At 55.9% G+C, this 20111-nt stretch overlaps 7 protein-coding genes across 7 annotated transcripts; 5 read left to right on the top strand and 2 right to left on the bottom strand.

Annotated features, from left to right (window-relative positions):
• Nucleotides 1–143: 143 nt before the first annotated feature.
• Nucleotides 144–2124, bottom strand: C8A04DRAFT_39355 (polyamine aminopropyltransferase; the record flags this gene model as incomplete). Its single annotated transcript, XM_062784557.1, has 3 exons — nt 144–602; nt 661–967; nt 1046–2124. The coding sequence occupies 3 exons, from the start codon at nt 2122–2124 to the stop codon at nt 144–146; spliced, it is 1845 nt and encodes a 614-aa protein (XP_062634495.1).
• A 752-nt stretch (nt 2125–2876) lies between these two features.
• Nucleotides 2877–3723, top strand: C8A04DRAFT_31330 (phospholipid methyltransferase-domain-containing protein; the record flags this gene model as incomplete). Its single annotated transcript, XM_062781726.1, has 4 exons — nt 2877–2943; nt 3002–3041; nt 3107–3123; nt 3191–3723. 4 exons carry the CDS (start codon nt 2877–2879, stop codon nt 3721–3723), a joined length of 657 nt encoding a protein of 218 aa, XP_062634494.1.
• A 1753-nt stretch (nt 3724–5476) lies between these two features.
• C8A04DRAFT_31329 (uncharacterized protein) lies at nt 5477–6340 on the top strand (the record flags this gene model as incomplete). The annotated part of the gene is made up of 1 exon (XM_062781725.1): nt 5477–6340. One exon carries the CDS (start codon nt 5477–5479, stop codon nt 6338–6340), a length of 864 nt encoding a protein of 287 aa, XP_062634493.1.
• Nucleotides 6341–8669: 2329 nt separating this feature from the next.
• On the top strand, nt 8670–12250 carry C8A04DRAFT_14336 (ribonuclease H-like domain-containing protein; the record flags this gene model as incomplete). Its single annotated transcript, XM_062778052.1, has 6 exons — nt 8670–8953; nt 9040–10271; nt 10335–10576; nt 10651–11431; nt 11468–11839; nt 11925–12250. The coding sequence occupies 6 exons, from the start codon at nt 8670–8672 to the stop codon at nt 12248–12250; spliced, it is 3237 nt and encodes a 1078-aa protein (XP_062634492.1).
• Nucleotides 12251–13176: 926 nt separating this feature from the next.
• On the top strand, nt 13177–13695 carry C8A04DRAFT_39352 (ESSS subunit of NADH:ubiquinone oxidoreductase-domain-containing protein; the record flags this gene model as incomplete). Its single annotated transcript, XM_062784556.1, has 2 exons — nt 13177–13469; nt 13605–13695. The coding sequence occupies 2 exons, from the start codon at nt 13177–13179 to the stop codon at nt 13693–13695; spliced, it is 384 nt and encodes a 127-aa protein (XP_062634491.1).
• Nucleotides 13696–14228: 533 nt separating this feature from the next.
• C8A04DRAFT_31326 (uncharacterized protein) lies at nt 14229–15569 on the bottom strand (the record flags this gene model as incomplete). The annotated part of the gene is made up of 2 exons (XM_062781724.1): nt 14229–15238; nt 15338–15569. The coding sequence occupies 2 exons, from the start codon at nt 15567–15569 to the stop codon at nt 14229–14231; spliced, it is 1242 nt and encodes a 413-aa protein (XP_062634490.1).
• A 1019-nt stretch (nt 15570–16588) lies between these two features.
• On the top strand, nt 16589–19778 carry C8A04DRAFT_39350 (uncharacterized protein; the record flags this gene model as incomplete). The annotated part of the gene is made up of 3 exons (XM_062784555.1): nt 16589–17188; nt 17254–18091; nt 18145–19778. 3 exons carry the CDS (start codon nt 16589–16591, stop codon nt 19776–19778), a joined length of 3072 nt encoding a protein of 1023 aa, XP_062634489.1.
• Nucleotides 19779–20111: the final 333 nt, after the last annotated feature.

Here is a 20111-nt window from a genome sequence, read left to right as displayed (position 1 = left end):
AGCAAGATCTCTTGAAAATAAACAAAACAGCCAATCTATCAAAACATATCAACCCAAACTTGTTTTAATACATCCACAAATAACCCACCCCAATCCCATTCAGCCCTTCGTTAACCAACTCTTTACACTCCCTCTTAAACCCTCTACCACGCCTCCCAAACAGCCTCAGGCAACACAGTCCTCATAACAGTCCAATGCCCCGCCGCGCTCGCCGCATGCCATTTCACCAACCTCTCCGTCTCATTCCTCCTCAAAACCCCCTCCGCATCCGGCCCCTCCACCAAGAAATCCGCATCCGTGACCTCATGCCGCGGCAGCAAAAATGCCTGGCGCGAGGGGCTGTTCAGTAAATCACGCTCGGTCGGCTCGCGGAAGGTGATTGTTTTGACTGTGCCGCTGTTGGTGTCGCTGTTGGTGTCGCTGTTGGTGTTAGTGTCGGTCTTGGTGCAGAAAATAACCATGTTGGTGAAATCCCGGCCGTTGAGGGCAAAGTCGTCTTCGTCGCGCGGGTGCTCGCGGAAGATGCGGCAGGTCGGGAAGACGGTGCGGATGGTGTTGACGACGATGCGCGGGGGCGGGAGGGCGAAGTCGCCGGCGTAGTTCTGTGTATCAATATCAGCAGCTAGTACTTTTTAGAGAGGAAACAATAGGGAGGCCTACAATAGCAACAACACCATTCGGCTTCAACAAAGCATGCAGATTCTGCAAAAACTCCAACGTAAACAACGCAATGGGCTCGGCACCGCCCGTGAACACGTCGTGGATGATGTAGTCGAACCGGGGCTCGGACTCGTCGGCGGCTGTCCGGGAGGTGTAGGTCACGGCGTCTTCGATCACGGCCGTGTGGTTGCTGGGCAGCTGGAAGTACTGCGAGGCGAATCTGTGCACCACGGGGTCGAGCTCGACGACGGTCGTGTCGATGCCGTGGGCGATGAGGGCTGCGGGGGTCGTGCCGATGCCGAGGCCGCTGTATTATGTTAGTTGCCATCTTTCGAGAAAGGTTCCCAGGTTGTGAGAGGCTGGAAGAAGAGCAAGGGTGACGTACATGACAAGGGCATTCGCCTCGCTGTCGACGATCGGTTCCGGCGTCTCGACCAACCTAACAGCCTCCAACATAGTAAACACCCCATACACCGGCTCAGCCACCTGGTTCCCCTTAAACCGGCCCTGTCCCAAAAACTTCACCCACTCCCCCCCCAACAAACTATGATCACACCTTAACAACCGAAACCCCTCCTTCGGACTATCCAACACCGAAATATACCCCGTATTCGACTCGGCCCGATCCAACAACACATACCCAACCTCCGCCAAGCCCGCATTCAACCTCCCCAACGCCGCCGGCGTCGGCGCATGCGTATTCAACACGGCCGTATGAAACAACGCCGGCACCGTCAACACCAACAACCTCGACGGCGCCAACACCGCATACACGCCCCCCAACACCACCTGCATCCCCACGCGCGTATGCACCCACGTCCGTCCCACCAACCCCCCCGCCGCAACCTTAAACCCCCCATACGCCCCCAACCCGGGCACACCCTCCACCACCCACCCGGGAAGCGGTAATCCAGACAAATCAACCCCTTCCAACTCCGTCGCCACACATGAAGCCGACACCGCAACCAACGGGAACAACGCCACCGCCTCCGTAACCACCGGCCCCCATCTCGCCGTCAACACCCCACTAAACCCCCCCAACACAAAATGCACCACCGGCACCCACAGCGCCAGCACAGGTAACAAATACGTCGCGGCAGCTCCACTGCCCCCCTCCCTGCCGCGGCGCAACGCCCGCTCAAGGGCTAAATTGCCAGACCAACCCGTGAAACAGGCCGCCGCGACGAGGTAGGTGTGCCAGGAAGACGAGGGGATCGAGCCGTAGACGGGGGAGAGGGAGAGTTGGGAGATGAGGGTGGAGAGGGCGGCGAGGAGGAGGAGGCCGGTTACGCGGAGGTAGAGGGTGGTTTGGGTTAGGAGGAGGGTGAGGGGGGAAGAGGCAAGGGAGTCGGAGCGGGCTTTGCGGGCGAGGGAACGGAGGTCGGCTTCGAAGGTTTTTTGTTGGGCGGCGGTAGAAGCAGAGGGCGTGGCAGTGCGTTTTTTGGAGGAGGACTTAGGAGCCATGGTGTGAGGGGACAGACTGTGCTGTCTCAGAGAATTGAGGGGGGAGTTGAGGTGAGGTGAACCTGAGGTGAAGCTCAGGGAAAAGAGAGAGGTTAAAGGTCGATTGACCTGAAGTTGGACTTCCGCCCTGATGTTTAAACGCAAAAGTTAAAAGTTGAAGTTAAATTCTCAATAAAACAAAACTTAAAATACATCTCATTGCCAATGCCTGCAATGTGGTCTCATCGCGCGATTGGCTGGCAAACGCCGGCGCAGGCCAAGTTGGTTTGAAGATGCGACACTCCAGGGGAGCTTGCGCTGAATTGACCCCCTGTTGTGGCCCCTGCACGCTCCCCTGCACGCTTTCGGTCGGAACGACACACACCGGCAGCGGGTCGCCGTTGGTGGGCTGAAGACGTCTTGGCTTCTGATTGGCTATACGACACATTAAAAGCTCCACGCACGTGCCACGCCCCAGAGAGGGTTCCTGGAGCCAAGTCCCCGTGGGGGTTCGGGTTGGCTGTGGAGCCTTGAGAGCTCCGGGAGCTTGGGATTGGGGGGTGGTTGCCGACCATGGCCGATGACGTTCCCGCACACACCGTCTCACGATTTTTTTTTTAGGCTTTGTTGACTTGGCTTGACCAGCTCTTGGCCAGGTGTTTACTTTTTCGTCTCCTCCGGCTTGTCTTGCGTGTGCAACGCTAGTTCTTTGCAGTATCTTTTATTCCTTTACTTTTCTCATCTACGACCGACACCACCCGTCCATCGCAACCATGTCGCTCCCTACGTCCCTGCCCGAGCTCCTCGCCCTCGTCGACTTCGACCAGCGCAGCCTCTTCAGTATGTTGCATCCGGCCCGCCACCCCCTTCCATCCGACCTTTCTGACCACATGACCAGTTTCGGCCGCCGCCATTGCTTTCAACCCGACCTTCTGGAAGTACGTTTCATCTGAAGTCCCCCTTTCACTTAGGCTAGTTTGGTAACTAACATTCTCTTCTCCAGCATCGTTGCCCGCAGAGGTCCGTGCCATCTCTCCATCCATCCAATATCGCCTACCACCAACCCACTAACACCTAACACCACCAGAATACCGCACCAAGTTCCTCACCCGCGCCTTCAACGGCAACCGCCAAGCAGCATGCTACGCCCTCGCCGCCACCATCTTCTCCCTCGGCCTCCTGCGCGACTTCCTCTACGAGCGCGCCCTCCGTGACCAGCCGTCCCACCCGGCCCTCCAAGGCGAATACATCAACTACGCCGCCTACGCCCTGCTCGCCGTCGGCAACCTCTTCGTCATCTCCTCCACCTGGCAGCTCGGCATCACAGGGACCTTCCTGGGGGACTACTTTGGTATCCTGATGGATAGTATTGTGACGGGGTTCCCGTTTAATGTTACTAGTGCGCCGATGTATTATGGCTCGACGATGAGCTTTTTGGGGACGGCGCTGTTGTATGGAAAGCCGGCGGGGATTTTGTTGACGCTGCATGTGTTGGTGGTGTACCTGGTTGCTATTCAGTTTGAGAACCCGTTCACGGCGGGGATTTATGCCAAGCGTGATAAGGAGAGGGAGCAGGCTAAGGCTGCTGGGGTGCCGTATGAGGAGAAGAAGGAGCTTTAGGGGGTTGGTGGAGGGTGTTGTATCGTTGGAGAAGACTGGTTGGAGCAGCGCTGGATTGTGGTGGGATGTTTGGCTTCAAACTGGCATGACCACAAACTAGGGAGCAAAACGACGAATGATAGAGCCAAACCCTGACTCACGGGATCCAAAACGCACGGAATTTATCCTAGCTGCCCAGTCCCTTTCCAGAAACGGGGACGGACAAGATGAGAAAGAAACAAGCGACTCCCCACGCTCACCAAAAGGTTGCTTGTGGTTCAAGCGGCAGTCGACAAAAGATTGGCTACACACACAACCAGGGGCTCCACGCCGCCAGCCCAGTCTAACGCCGCATCGTCATCAACTGGAAGGCAGACCGGAATGAAGCGGGTTCTTTTCGTACTCCCAGACACCTAGGTAGAGATAGCCGGAATAAATTCGCTCCAAGCTCCCTGCGTCCTTACGTTTTTGCGTTCTTAGCCAACTCCCTCACACAATGTGCTATGTAGCAGGCAATTCCGGAAAGTTCTTGGTAACTAAGGTAGGTGAGATCGGTTTGATCCTGGAATACTGCATGCTGTTGGCACAATGCCGCAAGTATCCGTTTCGGTCTAGGGTTGTGTTGTGTGTCTGCAGGATGCTGCGTGTTGGTTTCGTCAGTGCTGCTGAGAGTACATACCTGCGGTGAGTACATACCTACTCAGGTATGTATGGAAGGTACAGTACCAGCTGTCCGTCCGGAAAATATGACTGGCGGGAATACTTCGGTGTTCGTTTTGTTGGGCTGGGTGACGCATCCACGATTCCATCTAGGACAATAAGATGCGTACGGTTTAGTTTGTGAGGCAGAGGTGGTAAAATCTTATCCGCTGGGAGGAAAGAATGGAATCCTCAACTTTGAGTACGCATGGACATTCATGTAAATGCAGCAGCGGCAGTCATATGCATCTCGAATCTTCTTCATCCATCTCTGTCACAGGTTCTGCGGGTGTTAGATGGAACCCGGTGTCCTTGCTCCACCCGACTTACACGGTGGCAGTTTCCTCATTTGGCACGTATCAACTTCGGGATCAGATGTCAAATCGCCCACGGTTCGTAACTGACAGTCTTGCCAGTGTTGTCTATATGCTAGCTGTACCCCGGCCAGCCAGTTGTGATGATCTTGTGATGGGTATTGTCGTAGTCAGGAATACTGTGGTGTGCAAGTCCCTTGCCATTACTCTTACCCCGTCAAGCCTCTCGTTCAAGACTTCCAACTTTACCTCCCAAAATCGAGTGTAGAAACGATAAGAAGCTGTCTGATCTACTCTGCAAATATTGTCCTGAAATTAGAACGAAATGGAAGTTTGCAAGTGCTGCCCCGGCGTGCACCGTCGCCCGAGCGCTCCTGTTGTAAGGTTCCCGAACGAACCCAACATGCCCGTCCTGCCAACTGTAGAGTATTGGCGACCTCTAAGGTTCCCCGACTGGAAAGAACAATGGGAGGAAAGGGCAGGAATCCAAATGTATAAATAGGATGGCTCTCCCCCGCCTTGGAACCGTCTATTTTCTTTCAGTATCAGTCGTGTCTCTTATATCGATCGTCACTCGCCGTACCAGACACGCTTCCATTCCTTTCCTGTCGTTATATCCAGCCTACCAAGCTGGATTATATCGACAAGCCTTTTTTACTCTCTTTTCTTCCTCGCTAGTCACTTCGGTGTCCAGCAAAACAATCACATCTGAACTTCATCGGTCGTTCCGTCACTCTTCACCAAACGGGTACGAGACGACCATGGAGTTCACAACCATCATGCCTGTCCGCGGCGCGGCCTCCTCCCCGCCCGCCGCCGACGCTCAGTCCCCCGTCCCGTCATCTTCCCCCGCAGTCGACTCGTCTGCCGGGGAAGTTGAGCCCGCCCGTGGGGAGTCCGACAACTCCCCCTCCCCGCGGGAGAAAAGGCCCCGTAGCGAAGATGATCTCGCTACGGGGGACGAGGTGCGGCCCGCACCCAAGCGGGCTAGGAGCACCTCCCCCGTCGCCGCTCCCCCCCCCGCACGGCCCCAACCCCCGACCCCTCGCCGTGGCCGCATCAGCTCCCCTTCGGTGTTGGCCACACCCGTGCAGCGGCTGACACAACCGCCCTGCACGCCATCAGCCTCCGCCTCGTCCGTCTTCAGCCCGGCCTCTATGGGGTCGGGCTGGAGCCGAAACCCCGAGATAGCCGGAAGCTTCGGCTATTTCCGCACCCCTGCCTTGTCTCCCCTCCCGTTCCTGCTCGTCAACACGGCCTCGGTCCCTACCGAGGACGAACTCCGGCAGCGCGCCCGCGCCCAGATGGAGGCTGAGACCGCCGGCCAGCCCAAAGGAACGGGGATCATCCCACCGGCTTACTACCGGTGGGATCGGGACCATTCGCATCGGCCGCGCGTCTGGATCCGGGACGAGACGACTGGAGCGGTGCGGCCCCGGCGCATGTTGGACGACGACATCAAGCGCCAGAGGCGGGCAGCGGAGGCGGAGGATAGCGAGGAAGGGGAAGAGAGTGGGGAAGAGAGCGAGGGGGAGGTGAGCGAAGGTGAGGAGGGGGAGGAGGGTGAGGAGGAAGGGGAGAACGGGGAGGAGGGTGAGGAGGTTGAGGAGAAGGTGGGGGGTTGATGGGAGTAGAGTGAGGGGAGGTGGGAGAGGAAGAGGGCTGAGCAGGAGTGAGATCAATCATGAGAATGGGGTGGATGGGGACTATGGAATGAATTGGAGGGGAGATGACGTCGTTGCTTGAAAGGCTACCAGTATATAAGTCAACACCGCTCAATATACATGTGCGTCAACAGTCTTGGGAAACCTTACTGCTCGCATCTTCTCTCTTCCATACCTGATGCCTGTCCTGCGCAACGCTCGCCCCCATGTGTCTGTCTCGGGTATGCATCCTCAACCAACCTGTCCTTACCTATCCACATGACGCTTCTCGAGCTTTATCAGTTGCCAGGATCCACCTAACCGTCCGTGTTGGCGGCCCTTTGACAGAAACAATGCACATCGTGCAGAACTTAAAACAGCAGGGAAGGTGCAGATGGTGGCTCAATACCAATGAGAATGGAATTTTTGCCAGGCTCGAGCCAGGTGTACCTTATGGCATGATGTGAAAGAGCAGAGGATAAATGGGCAACTATCGACCTTGCTTTCTTGAGATGAAGAAGGTCGGGATGGAATTTGTGGAAAGAGGGAAATAGGACAATCGGAAAGTTGAGATGGAAGTTGAGGAAAGTCGGAAACAGAACTCGAGGAAAGCCAGGAATGGAAGATAACAGAGCGGGAAGGAAGGATGGAAGCACTGTGAGCCGGATAGCAGCTGGGATAATGTGTTAAAAAGTGAAGGTACGAGCTATGTACCAGTAGGAAGGAGCCCGGCGAAAATAACGGGAACTAGAAGGAACGGGCCGGCCGATCTGAGACAACTTTTGCAGGTTCTTTTACTACTCACGTGCTACTCTCATTGTTTCCCATATGGTTAATTGCAGTAAATTCTAGTATGCGGACTAGAGCTGAGTATTTAGCGTGAACATATCCTTCGCCTTGGGCCAATGGTTCTTACAATGATGCACTGGGCTGTCGTTACACCAAAGATGCTCAAATGGCTGTGAACCCATGTCTTCCACCAAAACGTCGATGCATGAACGCCCAGTGAGCTACGGTTCGTTTTCATCATGTTGGTAGCCGTGAATCCTTGGCGCTTTCCACCAGGTGATGGAACTAACAACGGTCGTCCAGTTCTCTTGCCCATAGTTGATGTTGGAGTCTCGCAGAGCTTTTGATTCTCTCTCAGCGGGGTGAGAGCAAGTAGGAGTGAGCCAGGCAAACCAGGGACAAGTCCACGAAAAGACTTCCCGTGGCGATTGAGGCCGACGACAGCGTTGAGGGTGTAAAGCAGCCATGACGTGGTTTCCGTGGTCACCGCTGCAGCGAGGTTGAGGCCCACCGCCAATACTTCCCAAAACGGCAACCCCGGAGCTTGGCCTCTCGTGCTTGACATGGGTGGAAAGCGTACGCCGCTCTTCACGGTCCTCTCATAGACGGAGTCTCTAACTCAGTCCATTCCACAAAATGGAACTGGAACTGAACGGAATGGCTCGGGGGCATTTTTTGGCAACCTTGTACAATGCAGTGAGGCCTACTATACCAAACCAAAGATCAGATTGGTGCCTGACTTTCGATGACACAACACACTGGAGTCGGCTTGCTGAGGCAAACGAATGCCCAATCTTACCCTGGATCTATTGCTTTGTGCTCCCATGCTCTTGTCCTTCTTGAGTTTCTTTCCCTATGAGCCTCCTTCCCGCCCGTCCTCAACTTCACCACCGTACCTTGCTTCCTTTTGTGTTTATATCTCTGTTCTTTCTTCACACGCCCTTGTGGTCCTTCCTTGCCAGGTTTTGTTGCTCTTTGGTTCACTGGACACCCAAGAGAGAAAAGCAAGCGACCCTTGCCAACCTTTTCCCATTTCCTCTCAACTTCTTCGGCAAGGCATAATCGCGGGGCACATTCAGATCTCCCATTTTGGCCACCCCTCCTCCGCAGGTCGGGTTCTTTTTGGTTTTTGGACGTTCTGTTTTTGCAAACGAAACATTCTCCTTCTAGTGTTTTCGTTTGTACTTGGAACGCACCAAACCACTGACCAAACCAATCAACAACAAACCCACAAACCACCTATCAATCGCTAGTCAGCACAGCGACCAGCGGACAACGAACGGGTATATTTCCCGACCTGCCTTGTTCATCCGCTTCGTTCTCCTCACCTCACCTTCTTCATTTTCCCTTCTTTCCCCTTTTACACACACATCTACGGGCTGCAATAGCGGCTACAAAACCATCAGCAGCAACAATAACAACACCTACGTCACGACTCGACCCAGCTCTATCAGAAGACAGACCCTAACCCTAACCCTAACCACACTCTCAACACAACTCGACCGCCTCATTCAAAGCCAAAATGTCCGGCCGTGGTGGGCGTGGTCGTGGGGGCGGTAACGATGGGTTCCGTGGAGGTGGTGGTCGTGGAGGGTATGGAAGCGGCGGATATCAGGGCGGAGGCCGTGGTCGCGGCGGTGGAGGAGGCGGTGGCGGTGGAGGTCGTGGTGGTGGTGGTGGATATGATGGCGGTGGACGCGGTGGAGGGCGTGGAGGAGGAGGTGGTGGTGGATATAGGGGTGGTCGTGGTGGCGGTGGATTCAGGGGTGGTGGTGGAGGAGGTGGTGGTGGTCCGGACGTTTTTACGTGAGTCTCCCTTTGCGTTCCATGGTGGTGATGATGATGATGATGATGATGATGATGATGACCGAACTGACAACGCGTGTTTACAGTGATCCTTCAGGCCAAGTCCCACAGCCCGACGTTAAGGTCACCGAGCTTGAGGATGCGTGGATGAAGAAGCATGGCATCTCACCACAAGCCAAGCCAGGTCCTCAGCTCGAGACCGCGTTGGCTCGCCTCACGATCCAAGATCCGCAGTCTGGGCTTACGCAGCTGCCCAAGCGTCCCGCATTTGGCACCAACGGCACGCCCATTATTCTCTGGGCCAACTACTTCATGCTGAAGAGCAAGGTCGATCATCTGTACCGGTACGACGTCAGGGTCATGCCTAAGAAGCTGTCCCAGAGCGAGGAAATGGAAGCCACCACTAAGAAGGCCGACGATAGAGAGATCAAAGGCAAGAAGCTGGCCAAGATCATCGAGCTCGCGCTCAAGCAGCTTAAGGGGAATCCCACCTACGCGACCGAGTACAAGCAACAGGTGATCACGCTCCAGAAGCTGAAGCTCTCAGAGGATTCCTTCGAGATGGTTACGCTCGCCGAGCCCCCCCGGAAAACCGAAACATGGTATGTTCGTTTCGACGGACCAACCTCGATCGACATCAGGGGCCTCACCAGCCACCTTCTCAGCCTAGAGGACAGGGACAACGACGGGACTTTCCCCAAGTATCTCGCCGAAATTGACTCGCTCGGAGTGGTCTTTGGCCACGGGCCCCGGTCCGACGCGGGCACGGCCGCAGTCGGCCGCAGCCGGTTCTTTGCCGTGGATGGCAGGAGAGATGGTGCCGAGCTGCATGACCAACAAGCACTCATCGATATTCTGCGCGGCTACGTGCAGAGTGTCCGTCCCGCCACCGGCCGGCTGCTCCTCAACACCAACGTCACCCATGGCGTGTTCCGCAAGGAGTTCGCCCTCGTCAAGTTGTTCGAGCGGTTCGGTCTCACGGACATAAGCGGACCCCGACAAGACACTAATAATGAAGTTCGTCGGAACCTGGACAAGCTGCACAGGTTCCTTGCCAAGTCACGGATCCGATGCAAGATACCCGGAGACAGGCCCGGCGAGTACTTGACCAGCGACCGGGGCATGGCCGGTCTGGCGGTGAGGAGTGACGGAGGTGGCGAGCCAAAGGGAGAGGGGCCTCAGTTCACAACCAAGCAGCGGTTCGGCACGCCGGCGACGGTCCAGTTCTTCCTGCGCGCCGCGCCCCCCCCGGCCTCGCCTCCCCCGCCTGGCCTAAAGGCAAACACGATGGTGACGGTTGCAGACTATTATAAGAGCAGTAAGTGACCGCTGACACAACGTACCCCGTCCCTTCCGTCCATTTCTAACGACCCTGGAACAGAATACAAAAACAGCAACTTCAACCCGAACCTCCCGCTGATCAACGTCGGGACATCAAAGAAGCCGATTTACTTTGTGGCCGAGCAATGCACGCTTCTCCCCGGCCAGCCGCTGAAGGCCAGGCTGTCGCCCTCTGAGGCGGACTCCATGATCAGATTTGCGTGCCGGAGTGCTCCCCAGAACGCTCAGTCGATCACGACGGCGGGACGAGCCTTGCTGAAACTAGACGGCAATACGTTGCTTGTGAGTACCCATTTCGCTATCTCGGCCACTTCGGTGCCAGAATACGGGTGCAGGTGCTAACAAGAATATCCCAGGACAAATTCGGCCTCGACGTCGGCAAGCAGCTGGTCACGGTCAAGGGTCGCGAGCTGACTCCTCCATTCGTCACTTACAAGCAGGGATCTTCACCGTTCGACATCACGCCCACAGACGGCGGTTGGCTCATGAAAAAGTTGCGGGTGTGGCAGAAGGGGGACGAGATCAAGAATTGGACCTATCTGGTGATTCACGAGCAGACCGGGAGGCTTGATATGTCTCCCCAGGAGGCTGTCGCTTCGTTTGGCCGTTTCCTCCGGAACGACATGGGAGTCAACATGAACATGTCGCCAACTCCGGCCGCCGGCTACAAGACCTCGGATGGTAGCCCTGCGGATCTGAAGAAAAGGTTCGAGGCGTTCGCCAAGAGCAAGATCCAATTTGTTCTGGTGCTGCTTCCTTCCAAGGACGCCACCCTTTACAACGACGTGAAGAAGGTGGGAGACGTCCACACGGGCATCGCGACCGTCTGCGTCCAACAAAGCATGATCACCAAGGGCAAAGGCCAGCAAGGGTACTTTGCCAACGTTGGCCTCAAGGTCAACCTCAAGTTTGGGGGCGCCAACCACCGGGTCCAAGACAAGACCCAGCTCGTTTCCAAGACGATGTTTGTGGGCTACGACGTCACCCACCCAACCAACCTACCATCGGGCGCAAGCGACAACGCGCCCAGTCTGGTGGGCCTGGTGTCGAGTCTGGACGAGAATCTGGCCCAGTGGCCGGCCGTGGCGTGGGAGCAAAAGAGCCGGTCGGAGAAGGTCGGAGACGACAAAGGTAAAGGTTCAGGCGACAATGACAACAATAATCTCAAGAAAGAAGACGACAACCTGTTTGTCGAGAACTTCAAGGGGAGGATCCGGCTGTGGCAGAGGAATAACGCCGGCCGGTTGCCCGACAACATCATCATCTTCCGTGACGGCGTATCCGAGGGCCAGTTCAGCATGGTCATCAACGATGAGCTGCCGCACATCCGCGCCGCCTGCCGCGCCGTGTATGCGGCCAACGTTAAACCGCCGCCGATCACACTCATCGTGTCGGTCAAGCGCCATCAGACGCGCTTCTACCCGACCGACCGCAACCACATGCACCCTAGATCCAAGAGTCCGAAGGAGGGGACCATTGTCGACCGCGGCGTGACGAATGTGCGCCACTGGGATTTCTTCTTGCAGGCCCACGCCTCGCTCCAAGGTACGTTCACACGCAAACTTGAACTCTCTCCACGGCCCTACGGCCCTACGACCTAACTAGCTAACCACCTTCGATGCTCACACAGGCACGGCCCGTCCGGCCCATTATACCGTTCTTGTCGACGAGATCTTCCGAGCCAACTTCGGCGCTCAAGCCGCCAATCGATTGGAGGAGCTAACCCATGACATGTGCTATGCCTACGGGCGCGCCACCAAGGCCGTGAGCATCTGCCCACCCGCGTACTATGCCGACCTCGTCGCCACGCGCGCGCGTGTGCACAAGAGCGAATTCTATGAAGACACGAAGACGGTTATGTCATCGAGATCGGGCGTAACGACCACCGCGAGTGAGGCGGAAGTGGCGGCGCGCAGGGTGCATCCAAATTTGGTGAACTCGATGTATTACATTTGAGACTGAGGGGGAGGGGTAATAGTGCATCTTGAGCAGAGTTAAGGGGGAAGGGAGGGGTTGGTTTAGCTTTGCGTTATCCCATTGCGCTGTGTTTGCGATTTCTTATGGGTCAAGGTCAATGCCGAGCTTGGGCTGGTCTGATATTGATATGTTTGCTAGATCTTAGGGTTGGACGATATTGCGGTGTCTTCTTAGCTTTTAAGTCGAGTGTCTACGCGGGGTTACTTGTAGTTAGCTATTCCTTGAATTGTCAGGTTATGTCATGCAGAGGCTTGCAGAAATAGAAATGCGATGTCTTCAGGGCCTTTTGCAACGCCGTAGTTTTGGGAAAACAAGTTCGGAGTTGATCCCAAACTCTCAACAGCAAACAACAACAAAAGGTATGTTGGCAACTAACGGCGTTGATGTTCACGACCGGTTGTGCCAAGCGCCAAGCCGACAGCCATCCCGGAATAAGCTACAGTGTAACGTACTGCGGCATTGAGGCTCTGAGGGTTGGGGTTAGATGGCATTCCCCACAACCCCCTCTCCTCACGTGATCTTCCACTTAGGCCAACACCCAACCAACTTCTTGCAGCTCGCACGCACCCTGCCTTGCTCGAATGCAGGCCGGCTCGACCTCCGAACACGCATCACCACCCCCCCACTGTCATCACCCACCCACCACCTCCTCCAACGCCGACCGTATCGGACCGTCGCGGTTCGTTTTTCGGTTGTTATTTGGGAAGACAGTCCCCAACCATTCTCCACTCAAACCTGCCGGCGGCTCGCACTGCCGACTCACCAAAAGTCACTCTCTCTCAATCAACTAGCTCAATTGAGAGCCGATCTCAAATCGACTGATTTCTCTTTCCAACCGACCAGTCACCCAGCAAAGCACGACGGTACAAGCAAACGGGACGGAATAAAGCCGAATAAACATAAAAATGAGCGCCCTCCGCCCAACAGCCCGCCTCGCCGTAACGGCGAGCGCTGCCGCGACAAGATCCGCGACAAGATCCGCGACTACGACGACGAAGACGGCTTCTTCCCGCCTCTTCTCGACGACGCAGCGTCGCGCCGGCGGCGGCATGCAGTATGACCCGCCGACGGGCTGGTTGTGGGGCGTGCGGCCGGGCGAGAAGTATCAGAATGAAGGGTGGGAGAATATCTTTTACTTTGGGTTTTGTGGGAGCTTGGGGGTTTTTGCTATTGCTTATGCTTTTAAGCCTGATACTTCGTGAGTTTTTCTTTGTTCTCTCTTTTTCCTTTCTTCTCTCGCGCGGTTTGTAGAGAGTGGGATTTTTTGGGGGTGGGGTTTGTCGGTGGTGTGAGTCCGGTGATGTGGGTTGGCAAGGGCTAACATAGAAAACAGGATCCAGACGTGGGCTTTGGAGGAGGCCAGAAGGAGGCTGGAGGTTGAGGGGATCTTGGAGGACCCTCACCCTGAGAACAAGCCCAAGTAGATTCATTCTAGAGGCGAGCTAGGGGGATGTTGGAAATGGGCCTTAGAGGAGGAATCAGAGGAAGGTGATGTCTGTTGTAGAGGAGGATTGGAGAAGCGGGGGTTTTTGCAAGCACATGGATGTTAAAACCTTCCCGTCGCGCATAGATGGATGCATATGATTTATTTTGTTGATTTCCCTTCGTTTGATATTGCTCTGAGTCATCGCCGTTGCCTGTCTTGGCTCTTGAGTTCTTTGTTGTTGTTGGGGAGGATATGGACATGAACATGATCGAGGATCGAGTAAAGAGGCTTCCGCCGAGTAGGTCCAACAGTGGTTATGAGACATCGGATTACCGGCCGTTTATGAATGAAGTCAGCTGGAAAAGTTGTGTCACTCGTACTGCTTGCTCCAGCAGAATATTTCATCGACCGTTACATTACCCCCACGCTATATACAAGATCTAAACGCTCGCCACCCAACACAGATATCTACGCTTCCGTATCATCTCCTCGACCCCCTTTTCCCATTTTTTGTCTTAAGCCACTTTTTTACTAGCACACATAACTCCACTCATGCTTATCATCCCCATACTGCCGCGCCTCAATCCAATTCTTCATCTTCATCGTAACCTCCCCCGTCTCCTCATGTTCCTTCAGCCCGCAGCTAACCAGCTTCCCCCGCCAGCTGATAGCCCGCACAGGGCTCACAATAGCCGCCGTGCCCGCCCCAAACGCCTCAATCAACCGCCCCTCGCTCGCCGCCTCGTCCAGCTCCCGCATCGTGTACTTGCGCTCCACAACCTCCCACCCTTCCGGCTCCAGCCGCTCCCGCGCCAGCGACAGCACCGAGTCGCGCGTGACACCCTCCAGGATGGTCCCGTCTAAAGGCGCGGTGATGAGTTCTTTTTGGCCGGTCTGCTTGTTGACGAGTGCTACGAAGAAGTTCATCGTGCCGACTTCGGTGACGTATTCCTCCTCGCCGAATAGCCAGAGGTTTTGTTGAAACCCGCGGCTCATGGCCTCGCGTTGCGGCACGATGCACGGCGCATAGTTGGCTCCCAACTTCTTGTCGCCTACGCCGCCTGGCCAGGCGCGCACCGCGTAATCGGTTGCTTCGAGGGACACGGCTTTGAAGCCGGTCGGGTAGTAAGGGCCTACGGGGGACGCGATGACGAAGAGGAGGGCAGAGCCGGGCGGGCCGACGCCGAGGGTTTTTTGGGTGCCGATTAGGGTAGGGCGGAGGTAGAGGGAGTAGCCGCGCTCTTCGGGGATGAAGCGGCTTTCGAGTTTGGTGAATTGGGCGATGAGGTCGATGAGGGCGGTGGAGTTGAAGTTGGGGAGGGCGATGCGGGCGGCGGATTTGTTGAAGCGCTCCATATTTTTGTCCGGGCGGAAGAGCCGGATCTGGCCGGCGCTGTCTTTGTAGGCTTTCATGCCTTCGAAGCATTCGAAGGCGTAGTGGAAGACGCAGGTTGCGGGGTCGAGGGAGAGGTTTTGGTAGGGCACGATGTGTGGTTTGGCCCAGCCTGTGGTTTTGTCCCATTCGATGGTGAGCATGTGGTCTGTTGGGAGCACATTGTTAGTGGATGTTGCTTGTTTCTTTTTTTCTTCCGTTTCCCTGGAAAGGTACACCCTCGTAAGGCACAAGCGGAGAGCCATACCGGTAAAGTTACGCCCGAATATCAGATCCTCAGACTTGAGCAGCGGCTTAGGCTTGGATGTCCTGTTGAGAACCAGTTGGGTTGGGTCGATATCCTGGGTCTTGATCTCGGATGCCGCTTCTGGGGTGATGCTGTACTGGCGCGCCGCCTGGAAGAAACTAACAGGTGCCCGCCGTGGCGCAACGAAGGCCGCCGCGCGAGGAGCGCAGCGGGGGAGGAGTCGCCGCATCATCTTGTGGTTTTCACTCTGCGGTGGGAGGGGGGTGGTTGAGAGACTAGGAGGAGGGGGAGAGAACTCGAGAAAAAGAAGGGTAAAAGAAGTGCCAATCGACGGTATGCGCACTCACGAGCGGCAGAGGAGCCGGATCAAATACACGGGAGCGGGGACTAAGGTGTTGCTAGTGGGAAAAAGGTAGAGTTAGTCACATCTGCCAACAACAGCCCGAAACGATAGCCCGAAACGGCAAGCTTTCTGATATGTCCCGTATGCCCAAATTCTCGGAGCGCAATCGGAGTCGCACGATAGCGCACTGCTTGCCCTGAGTCGTCGGCTGGCCCAATCAGCGCGGGCCTAAACCCTGGGGTCCCTGCGTTCCTTCAGGACCCTTGCAGTCTGCCAGGGGCTTTCGATGTTTAGTCAGTGCCCTCGGGGAGAATCATGAACCGTGGCAAACCGACTTAATGCGATGGAGCGAGCGCGATCGGAAGTCTTGGGCTTCGTTAGTGTAAAGCACCAGGACTTCGTGGGGTTATTGCTTAGCAGATCGAATTCGCACGGTTTATTTCGCAGTTTTCTCTTGTTCAAGAAAAGGTGTCCCCGTTTTCAATCAGAGATATCAGTACATAGTCCGACTAGCAGCTTGATCCGGAAATGCCTGCCAAGGACAGCCAATGGAGGGGCACAATGCTAATCCAACCCTGGGAACCTGCCAAGCTCCGTCCCTGGTCTGCGCCTTGAGCTGCGACTCCAAAAGTTGCGTCAAGACGCGCGGAATCTGTCCCAACGTTCGGCCTCGCCGACGACCCACGCCTTCTGGGTTGAATCTAGCGCCAGCATCTTTATGTGTATTCGATTGATTTCCGAATGTTTTAAACCCCATCCCCCAATTCCACAACCCGACCCGCCCAGTCCGGGCTGACAACCAACATCGACGACCACAACGACGACAAACGTGACCAGCCATCCCGGCGTAAACATCGCCCAACCCGGACCACTGCGATGATAACCACCCCTTGAGAGTTCCGCCCGTCATGTTCGCCAACGCGCTCAAGTCGATTTCGTCGACAAACATCACGTCCAACTACACCATCTCGACCACGCTTACGTCGACCGCGGGGCCATGGAAGATCTACCCGGCCAAGAACAAGAAGACGGGCAAGGAGTGCTCCGTCTTCGTGTTCGATAAGAAATCCCTCGATGCCCACCGCAGCGGCATGAACCGCGCCGAGGTCGCCGAGTTCAAGCGTGCCGTTGACGCCGTGATTGAGCGCTTGAAGAAGGAGGCCTCCGCCCTTGCGAAGCTGCGACATCCGGGCATTCTGGAGGTGGTTGAGCCGGTCGAGGAAACAAGAGGCGGGGGTCTGCAGTTTATGGCCGAGGCAGTGACGGCTTCGCTGTCGGGCTTGTTGCAAGAGAAGGATGATCAAGAAAGAGGAGGATCGGGGGGTAGGACAAGCCGATATGTGACGGAGGATGCGGATGGGAACCGCAGGAGGAGGGAGCTTGAGATCGATGAGTTGGAGATTCAGAAAGGGCTATTGCAAGTCAGCAAGGCTCTGGAGTTTCTCCATGACAATGCTGGTCTTGTCCATGGTAATCTGACACCGGATGCCATTCTCATTAATGGCAAGGTACGTCCCAAGTTGTTTCCCCTCCGAGAAGGGTATTGTGTAGTAGGCTAACAATGTCGGCATAGTCGGATTGGAAGCTGAGCGGGCTATCTTTCTGCGGGCCCCTCGACAACTCGACGTCCAGCAGCTCCATCCAACCCATCAACCTACGAGAGGTGCTCCGACACACACCCGCGCTGCCTCGAACCGTACAACTCAACCTCGACTACACCTCGCCCGATTTCGTCATCGACAATAACCTAAACGCATCCGCGGACATGTTCAGTCTAGGCTTGTTGATCATTTCGCTGTACAACTCTCCCCATAAATCCCCCCTCTCGACCAACGGCAGTCTCTCGGCCTACCAACGTCTCTTCCAGTCCTCTCAAAGCATCCCGAACGCGAACAACAGCTTCCTTTCCTCCCGACCGCTTCCCAAGGACCTCACCAACCACGTCTTACCGAGGCTCATCACACGACGGCCGGCGCAACGGATGACGGCGGGCGAGTTCCAGCAGAGCGAGTTCTTCAACAACATCCTCGTCTCCACCATCCGCTTCCTCGATGCATTCCCGGCCAAGACGCCCAATGAAAAGTCGCAGTTTCTCAGGGGCCTGATGAAGGTGCTGCCGTCATTCCCCAAGTCGGTAATGGAAAGAAAGCTGCTTCCCGCGCTTCTCGATGAACTAAAGGACAAGGAGCTCATTTCCTTAATCTTACATAACGTTTTCAAGATTATTGAGCTCTTGCCGTCTGGGAAGAGGGCGTTTGGGGACAAAGTTCGGCCGAGCCTCAAGGAGATATTTGTCACCAACGCCAAACAGACGCAGGAGAAGGACCCAGCTCGCGATGCTGGGTTGATGGTTGTGATTGAACAGCTCCCTGTCATTGGGGAGAACTGCGGAGGAAAGGAGTTCAAGGACGGTGAGTTCAAAATATTACCTACGTCCTGTGACATATCTCTAACAGCTTTGTAGACGTTTTGCCCATCATCTTCAACGCTCTAGAAGCGCCAACTCCTTCGCTCGTGGACGCGGCACTCCGTAGTCTCCCATCAGTCTTGCCTCAGCTTGACTTTAGCACCATCAAGAATGAACTCTTCCCCGTGATTGCGGCCATCTTTAGCAAAACCAATAGCCTCGCCATCAAGGTCAGGGGGTTGCAAGCGTTTGTCACACTATGTGGGGGCTCCAACGACTCCGGCGGCGATGACGGCCTGGATGGCCTGGCTCCGCAAAAGAAGAAGGCGACCTCGTCTACTGCTCTCGACAAGTTCACGATGCAAGAGAAGATCGTGCCTCTGATCAAGGCCATCAAAACCAAGGAACCCGCGGTGATGATGGCTGCGCTCAACGCTCTACGGGTGATTGGTAGGGTAGCCGACGCCGAATTCGTTGCCATGGAGATTCTCCCCATCCTCTGGAGCATGAGCTTAGGCCCGCTTCTCGACCTCAAGCAGTTCCAGGCTTTCATGGAACTCATCAAGTCCCTCTCGAGCAGGGTGGAGGATGAACAGACCAAAAAGCTGCAGGAACTGTCCGGCGGTGATGCCAACGGGACCGCTCTGAAAGACGACTTCATGTCCTTCGGCCCAGTCGCCGGCGCGTCCTTTGACGCCAACGGGGCCACAGAGACGGACTTTGAGTCCCTCGTTAAGGGCGGCCCCAGCGGTGCCTCGACGACCAATCCCATGGATTCCGGGTGGGACAACGTGGTATCCAACGCACCGCTCACCTCCCCGACCTCCGGCAGCCGGAAATCCACCCCAACAGCCGCCTTCTCCTGGTCCACTCCTCCCGCGGCCCCGGCAGCCACACCGGCGAGCAAGCTGGGAGCCGTCAAGGCCCAGCAGCCCGGCTTCAGAACAGTCACGCCCGACCTTGCCAGCTTCCAACCCATCGCGCCGACCGCTACCCAATTCTCCCAACCCCTCCAACCCGCTTCCAAACCAACAGCCGGCTTATCCTCCACGCCCCTCTCACCACCATCCACATCTATCAACTGGGGCGCGGCCTCAACAACCACCAATAACAACAACAACAACAGTAATAACCTCTGGTCATCCCCAGCAACAACCCAACAGCAACAACAACAACCCATATCCACCTTCACCTCCCTCTCCCTCGGCCAGCAACAACAGCAGCAGCACCGACAATCCCCCCCAACCCAAACCCACCAAACACCCTCTTTCTCACTCCCCCCACCCCCAGGCGCCAGCACCGGCACCGGAACCGGCGGCACTTCCAACAACGCCTTCTCCAGCTTCAGCCTGGCTCCTCCGCCGGGCGTGACACAACAACCGACACAGGCGCCGCGACCACAACTCACGACGACGATGTCGACGCCTGCTTTTGGGGGGTTGGGCGGTGGTGGGTTGGGTAATAATATGAGTAGTCTTGCTTCGTTGGGGGGGAGTGGGGGGGGTAACTCGGGGATGGGGATGGGTATTGGTGCGGGTGCGAGTATGAATAGTATGATGGGGATGGGAATGGGACAGCAGCAGCAGCAACAGCAGAAACAAAATCAGGGTTTTGGGCAAGGCCAGGGACAGGGACAGGGACAGGGACAGGGTCAAAGGTCGGGGTTGGATAAATATGAGAGTTTGTTGTGAGGTTATGAATGAAAGGGCTACGTACGATAACGCGGGTTGGAGGGGGGAGACTGGGTGGGTGGTGTTGGTGGGGGTTTGGTTAGTTTGGGGGGGTTCTACTGTGCATAGATAATGGACTGATGGGGGGCTGATGATCATGGAATACACTACATCCAATACGCTACATCGATGCTCTGCTGTTTGGGAATGGAGTTGAAGGGCAAGATATTATGCCATGGGCCAGACTAAGGGATATGAAGGCTTAGATACCCCGGATGACAGCGTGTTGGTAAGGCAGGATTGAACTAGCCCTGGCCTCGGCCTTATATTATACATAGTACTGCGGCAGAACTC

The sequence above is a fragment of the Dichotomopilus funicola genome (assembly GCF_033296635.1).
Source record: "Dichotomopilus funicola strain CBS 141.50 unplaced genomic scaffold C8A04scaffold_64, whole genome shotgun sequence".
NCBI classification, from domain to species: domain Eukaryota; kingdom Fungi; phylum Ascomycota; class Sordariomycetes; order Sordariales; family Chaetomiaceae; genus Dichotomopilus; species Dichotomopilus funicola.
The sequence above is the reverse complement of the archived record's forward strand: the minus strand, read 5'-3'. Positions and strand labels throughout refer to the sequence as shown.